Source organism: Panicum virgatum, chromosome 9K (genome assembly GCF_016808335.1).
Source record: "Panicum virgatum strain AP13 chromosome 9K, P.virgatum_v5, whole genome shotgun sequence".
Taxonomy (NCBI): domain Eukaryota; kingdom Viridiplantae; phylum Streptophyta; class Magnoliopsida; order Poales; family Poaceae; genus Panicum; species Panicum virgatum.
In genome coordinates, this window is record NC_053144.1 from 48806789 (window position 1) to 48815016 (window position 8228).

The window sequence follows — 8228 nt, forward strand, 5'->3', positions numbered from 1 at the left end:
AGTAATTGGGTGACACACAAAATCTACAGCCGTCACCTTTGGGAGTTATTGGTGACGGGCCAAATCTACAGGCGTCACCTTTATCTATTATTAGTGACGCGTGTATTTTACAGTCGTCACCAATGATTGTAATTAGTGGCGGGTGTTCGCGCATCACCGATGTGGTTCACATCAGTGACGAAAATTTAGTGGTGCGCAATTTAGCCGTCACTAATGTATATTTGCAGTCGTCACTAATATGTATTTCTGACATAGTGTTTCTTTAGATTATTTTTCATAATAGTTTATGGTAGTAATTTAGATATAGATTTAGGGACTTCGTTGATGCGGGTAACTTTTCAGAAAACATAACAAAACCAATGGTTATGAATTTACTTTTAGAATACATGATAGATCCAATAGCTGTGATGATTGGGACCTAACCGATTGATAGTGAATGTTTCTAATTTTATTTTTGAGATTTTTTGTATTTTTTTTATAGCACACCATGTGAGAATTAACATGTAAACTCCAGTCATTATAAAAATGCATTCTCCTTAAGTATATTCAAAGTCTAGATAATTCCATAAACTACCTTTTCAATTTTCTCCTACAACTATGCCAACTGGTCGAATTTTTGTCTTCTTTTTCTCCATCCATAAGTGGAGTTCCATGTTAAAATTTGGGGTCGGTGGACATCATAACCTATATTAAAAAATACGAATTTTTTTACTATTACTTTTTGAAAATTATATATCGTAAGAATTAATTTATTTCCATATGCTCTAGCCTATCAAAATTATGATGAAGAAATTCGTGCATATTTTTCTAACACATGTTAAACTTTTTTCATTTTTTGGTGGAATAAGCTGTTGGTTGGTTTTTCTCTTATACATCCAAATCAGACCGTGTTCTCACGTTCTGTCTCTATACTGACTAAATTCCGGGTCACCAAACCAATGAGCCACAGGAGATCCAACACAGCATCGATGACGGAAGGCATGACCTCAAAATATTTGCAAGTCCAGGGCCAGCGCATGCACTTACGACAAGACGCTGGAAAAGGCAGCAGCTGGCCCGGAACATGGCGCACGCGAGGACGTCTACAAAGCATCGTGGACAGAAATGAAATACGAGAGGACGAGATCTTATATATACCACCACCAGCAGCAGCAGCAGCAGCCGCCATATACCTCCTCAGATCAGTAGTGATCAGTCCCAGATTAAGCCAAAGTACTGCCAACACAGCTCTCACCTTAGCCACACAGTACTCCAGCAACAATGTCAGCTGAGGCGTCGGCCGTGCGTGTGATCGGCCTGTGGCCGAGCCCGTTCGTCATCCGCGTCCTGATCGCGCTGAAGCTGAAGGGCATCGAGTACGAGTTCGTGGAGGAGGAGGTGCATTTGGGCAAGAAGAGCGAGCTGCTGCTCAGGTCCAACCCCGTGCACAAGAAGATCCCCGTCCTGCTCCACCACGGCAAGCCCATCTCCGAGTCCCTCGTCATCGTCCAGTACGTCGACGAGGCCTGGTCCTCCGCCGCGCCGGCCATCCTCCCGGCCGACCCGTACACCCGCGCCGTCCATCGGTTCTGGGCACAGTACATCGACGACAAGGTAAAGCAAAGCCGCTGCAAGAGTAATTGCGAGTTTCCTCTGAACAAATAATTCTGATCAGTTTTCAGCAGCAATGTTAATGATGTGTGCTTCCCTGGTGGTTGACATGCACACAGCTTCCTCCGGCGATCCGCACTCTCAGGGGATCGGACGACGGCGACAAGGAGCAAGCGGCGGGGCAGCTGTCCGCCGCCCTGCAGCTGTTGGAGGCCGCCTTCGTGGAGCTCAGCCAGGGGAAGAGCTACTTCGGCGGCGACGGCGTCGGGTACCTGGACATCGCCCTGGTGTCGTACGTCGGGTGGGTGCGGGCGCTCGAGAAGATCGCCGGGGTCGCGCTGCTGGACCAAGCCAAGGTCCCCAACCTGGCGGCGTGGGCTGGCCGGCTCTGCGCGCACGCGGCGGTGGCGGACGCGATCCCTGACGCCGACAAGTTCGTGGAGTTCAGCGTCAAGTTTTCCAAGCCTATGAACACTGGTGCCAAGTGAGCGAAAGGGTCGTTACTTTCGGTGCGCACGTGTGACCGTGTCTATCAATAAAATGATTGTGTATTCGATCTTCTCATCACGTTCTTCATGTACTATGCCATAATAATAACAAAATCTGATAATAAAAAACGTGGTGTCTGATTTTAGCATTTTCTCCAAGGATCGATGATGGCCATCCGATCCATAATGTACGCCGAAGCTAGGGATCAGGTGTTCGATGGATCGGACGCCCTTCCCACCCGCACCGCACACTCCCACCACAACCGCTGCCCACCGCACTGCAAGGAACATGGCCCCATTTAACCCATTGTTTGTTTTTTTGTTTGTTTTTAAAGCACCCAGGAGCACTGGGGAGTCATATAAGATTTTGGACGCCCACACTGACCGGACTCAACGCAGACGAGACTGCCCGAGTAATCTCGGAATGCGTCATACTGCAGCACTCACCCCATCCCACACACGCACACCCCAGAACGCATGCTACAGTACCATGGAAATCGTGGGTTGAGTGATGCTCGAACCCACGATCGGCAGCCTCCACACCCGGAGCGCTAGCCGCCTGAGCTAACGCTCGGTTCCCTAGGCCATTGTTTGTGATTTTGATGATTGAGTGACAACATAATAAATGGGACTAACAAGTTTGTGAGATCACACTTGTAGGATTTTTTAGCTCCCATGGATATGAGTTAACACGTCTAATTCATCGTCGAGATGCAATGTCCAATCCATTGTCGAGACGGCATGTCCAATCCACCATCAAGATGTCGAGTCCAATCCGTCGTGGAGGTGCCAAAACATAGTAAAAATCTAAAGATGGAAGATATTTGAAGTATCCAAAAGATCGCCGTGACAAATTGGACGAGAAGATGCAGACTCAGCTGCACTGGTTAAACCGACGCTGCACCATCGGTGCATTCGATGGTTGCCGGATACACCGACGCTTTATGCATCGGTGCATTTGGTCGTGCATATTGAGCCAAGTGAGGAAATTTCAGTAGCACCAGTTTAACCGACGGGTCAAAGATAGGCATTGGTGCAATCATCATACTATTGTCCAGAGACGATGTCAAGCGCGCAGAAGCCAAGTCTTCAACACCGGTTGAACCGACAGTGCATCGGAGCATAACATCATTGCAATAAGTCAGCAAGAAGAGAAGAGTGCAACAGCTACGTATTTGATCCAGTGTGACCGGTTTAACCGATGGCTAAGCATTAGTTTAATCGATGGGTACTGAGTCAGCAGCAGACAGTGCGTCAGAAGCTCAACGGCTACTTCTGGTCTGAGAGAGACCGGTTAAACCGACGCTACCCCATGCAGAGGCATAGGTTCAACCGGTGGTATGCTGATTTCATCTAGCCGTTTGAGCAACGGCTCTATGGACTTGTTGGGCTATATATATGCCTCACCCCGGGTCTTTTGAGGTTGCTGGAGACTAGAGAGACCTCATACACATTGAACAACACCTCCAAGCCAACCCAAGAGTATATTGATCAAATCCTTAGGTTTAGCATTAGCTTTGTGAGTGTGAGTGCTAGATTAGCTCTTGAGTGAGTGAGTAAGCAAGATTGAGATCCTTGCGCTGCGGTTCTTGAGTGAACCAACCATTGTATCTTGGTGCGCCGGTCCCTTGGAGCATTGGTGGTTCACCGGCACGTCAACGACCCTCCGATTTGGTGTGGAGCGGCGTCGACAACTTTGTGCGGAGGACGGAGACCCCTCCTTCGTGGGCAAGCTCCCTTAGTGGAAAATGAGATCAAGGTGACTGTGATTGTGCTCACGGAAGAGACTTGATTGTCGGGAATCGATACTCTTTGTGAGTGCTTTAATAACGTGGATGTAGGGGCGCCTATGTGGCAAACCGAATCACGGGATAAATCCTCGCGTCGAGAGTTTGCTTCCTCTCATCCCTCATTTTAAGCTTCCGTATTTCATATTGCAATCTTTGTGCCTTTATTTTCATAGAGTACTATCTTGATAGGATTGTCTATAGGTTGCTAAACTCCTTTGGGATGAGAATTTCACACTAGAAGAACCATAGTTGCACATCTAGATAGCATGTTTTAGATTAAGTTTTTTGTGAAAACTAGTTGGAGCCATAGGTTAAGGTTTTTAGAGTGCCTAATTCACCCTCTTTCCCTCTTAGGCTAAGAGCACCCGATCACTTTCACGCATTGATGTCCCGCGCGCCCTCTCTAGCTGCCGTTGCCACTGCCCTCCCGCCACCGGCCTCAAACACCGCCCACCCGCGACGCATGCATGACGGCGCCGGCGCGCAGGAGCAGAGGAGCATGGGACTCGTGCGGGGGAGCTCGCGCGGCTAGCCATGGGCGCGGGCAAAGAGCTCACCCAGCCAGCTGCGGAGTTCCAGCTCGCCCTATCGGCGGCGCAGCCCCACGGCGAAGCTCCAAGGCGGCGGCGCACGAGGCCGCGCGAGCTCCCCTGCGGTGCGCTCCTAGGCACGCCATCCTCCTCTATTTTTAGTAGGGTTTGTTGCATGTTGCAAGCGTATGTTTTACTTGTTTCAAATGTTCTACAACAATGTTGCCAGTGTTTTATATGGGTGTTGCAAAAGTATATCTGGATGTTGCGATATTGCATATGTTGCACGACCAATGCTCATTTTGCTAATCCGGTACTAAAGTTGCAATGGAGTTATTTTAGTGTCGGGTCTAAATCTAAAAGTCCTCAGAACCATTTTAGTATCGGACTAAGACATCGACCGGTACTAAATGTCACCTTTTAGTACCAGTTAGTGCTTTGGTCCGGTACTAAAATTGTGTGATCATTTAGTACCGGTCAATAACATCACCCTGTACTAGAAGGTGGTATTTAGTACTGGCCTGTGTCTTGGTCCGATACTAAATATAGTCCTCCACGGATTATTTTAAAAGGAAAATAGCTCCCATCCAGTCGCATGTGATACGTAGGTGGGATGATAAGGAAGCGACGCACCAGGTCGAAGGTCATTGGTTTGCTCCGTACAGCCGGTACTAGTGGGGATTTGTCTAGCTGTGTGGATTCGGGGGACGAGGCTCCACTGCAGTTGGCCGCCGTGCAGTTGAGTCACTGCGTGTGGGGCCTGCACGAGTGGGGCCCACGTGGCAGTGACCCAACTGCAGGGGAGGTAACTGCAGCGGATCCGGTTCCGGATTCGGGGCCTGGATTGCAATCTTACTCACTAGAATGACAAAACCCATTTCAACAGGCATCTAAATTATTTAATTATTTTATGTTATTTAATTAGTCACATAATTATGTAAATCTACTAAATAATATTTCAACAAAAATATCAAACAACTTTTCCAAAAAGAAAACATTGATGAAACTGTTGAAATATTTTTTTTGTAAATCTATTAATATATATGACTAATTAAACGCTTAAACATTATATAAAATGTTAGTTCAATAAGGTATAGAGATAATTTTCGAAAAATAATTGTCTCAAGTAAAGTTTTGAGATAATTTTATTTCAAAAACTTTTTAAGAAACAGAAATTTTATTCGAATAACATTTTTGGAAAAGGAGAAATAGGCAAAAAAAAAGATGAAAAGGAGGAGGAAAACAGAAAAAAAATCAGAGACTGTCGACGGGAACCATCTGTTCGCAAGGGCGCTCCACTGCTAGCACTGCCTCCATGAGCGGTGAGCCGCGTGACCAACCACTCGCCATGATACATGTCTCGGAAGATCCCGTGCAAGTAAGCAATCAAATTAATTAAGTCGCCTTCGAATGATGTAAGCGAGTACATCAACGGGTGACGCTAGTGCAGCACAAAATGAATTTTCTATGTATTCTCTTCTCCGCGACCCCTACTGCTGAGTGCTGACTTATAGCCGCCAGTGGCCTAGATCTTCAACCATTTAGTGACACGCCAGCAACGACGTCAAGAAGAAGCAGAATCAGAAGCAGTCTCCTGGTAAAGTTCGATAGAGAAGGGGAAAACTTGCTCCTCCCGTAGATCATCGACAGACTTCTCTCTACAAATACGTAGCCACAGCACGCCTCAAAACGAACTGGCAAAAATCCACAATCTCACGGCACCAATCTGACCGTCTCGGCAGGGTAGAGATCAATCAGTCACCTGGAGCGCAGAAAATATGGCGTCGAGCGGCGAAGAGCAGGCGGTGGCGGTGCGCGTGGTCGGCGGCTGGGCGAGCCACTACGCCATCCGCGTGTACGTGGCGCTGAGGCTCAAGGGCGTCGAGTACGAGTTCCTGCAGGAGGTGGTTGGCAACAAGAGCGAGCTGCTGCTCAGGTCCAACCCGGTGCACAAGAAGATCCCCGTGCTCCTCCACAGCGGCAAGCCCGTCGCCGAGTCCATGATCATACTCCAGTACATCGACGAGGTCTGGGCGGCCGACGAGGCGCCGGCCCTCCTTCCGGCGGATCCGTACGCCCGTGCTGTCGAGAGGTTCTGGGCACAGTACGTGGATGACAAGGTACTGTTATAACGCCTGCCTAAAATTACATGACTGGTGATTTTTGTCAGAATATTCAGAGATGATCTTTTCTTCTACAAAAAAAAACAGCTGCCACATGATGAGTAATGAGTTTATTAAAACCGAAAAATCAATGGATTCTATCATTTTGTTTGTAGATTGCCCCTGCATCTGTAGTCTTGAGAGGAGTGACCACCGGAGACAAAGGCGAGGCAGCAGCGCAGGTGTCTACTGCCCTGCGGCACTTGGAGGCGGCCTTCGTGGAGTGCAGCCAAGGGAGGACCTATTTCGGCGGCGACGACATCGGCTTCCTTGACATCGTTCTCGGATCACACCTGGGCTGGCTGAAGGCAGTGGAGAAGATCGCCGGCGTCAAAGTCCTCGACGAGTCCAAGCTCCCTGAGCTGACAGCATGGGCGGAGCGGTTCTATGCTCACCACGCCGTCAGAGACGTCATGCCCGAAACGGACAGGCTCGTGCAGTTCAACACGTACCTCATTGGTGTGTTGAGAGCTAAAGCTTCCAACAAGTACTAAAATGGTAGGCGAATGGACATTGAGTCTGGTGGTGAGGCTAAGGGTGGGAGTGGGAACGAAATGGCAGGGTTCCATCCTTTGTTACGCATCTAATGGAGGTTGGATTGGAGTGTTCTGATACAGATGATGAAATGGTGAGGTGCCGAAAGGCCGACCAGAGGAGGGTGAATAGGAGCCGATCAAAATTTTATCGCAATTGAAAGCTCAGCTTAAGATCCCAAAAACACACCCAACCCTTGAGTCCTAGGTGAAGTGTAGAGTAGCTATATAAGAGCTACACTAACACAAAACAATTCTAGGACAAACGAGAAGTGGCGCGGAAACAAACAGCGAGAAGAAACAGCTGAAACAACGCACGGTATACCTCACCGGTTGATCCGACGCTTGAGTTTGAATGGCGTCGGTTCAACCGACAAGCAGAGCCGGCAGCACGAGAAAGCAAGCACCGGTTGATCCGATGCAGTGCCTTAGACAGCATCGGTTCAACCGACGATCCTGCACCGGATGATCCGACCAAATCGACTTAAAACGTCGGTGCAGTTGTCCAGAGACACCTCAAAATGAACAACTGAGCACCAGTTGAACCGACGAATTCAACTCCAAAACTCCGGTGCAGTTGTCCAGAGGAACACCAAAACGAATTTTCTTGAGCATCGGTTAAACCGACGTCTAGGAAAATCTATACGCCGGTTCAACGATCCAAACCCCAAAACCCTAACAGCCGAATTTCACTCACCGGTTGATCCGATGCCCGTTAAGAGCTAAAGCACCGGTGCAATAAGTGAGCAGCACAAAACCCTAACAGACGAAGAACCTACTCACCGGTTGAACCGACGCAACATGATCACAAGCGTCGGTTTAACCGGTGATAGGTAAAAACTCTGTTCGAGTCCAGAAACGCTTTTCCAGTCCGCGCCTCGCCCAAAAACTCGATGATCGAAGGATCAAATCAAGTCCAAATCTCACCAAAATTCGTAGGCACGATCATAAAGGACTTGTGAACATGTCCATGGAAGGAATCGACAAATCACTCCACGGTTTGGGAGGAATCGAAGAAATTCCGAGCAAGATTGGGTTTTTTTCAAGAACACAAAAACGTCGATTCGAAGAGACTCGTGATTCCGGGGGGTTTAGCACAAGGCTAGATGGATTAGAATCACCTCAAAGAGTCATG

The 8228-nt window shown here is 48.3% G+C and overlaps 1 protein-coding gene across 1 annotated transcript; it reads left to right on the plus strand.

Moving 5' to 3' along the window:
* Positions 1-1081: 1081 nt before the first annotated feature.
* LOC120648066 lies at positions 1082-7452 on the plus strand. The gene is made up of 4 exons (XM_039924836.1): positions 1082-1593; positions 1710-2075; positions 6132-6518; positions 6677-7452. Exons 1-4 carry the CDS (start codon positions 1261-1263, stop codon positions 7052-7054), a joined length of 1464 nt encoding a protein of 487 aa, XP_039780770.1. The 5' UTR covers positions 1082-1260; the 3' UTR covers positions 7055-7452.
* Positions 7453-8228: the final 776 nt, after the last annotated feature.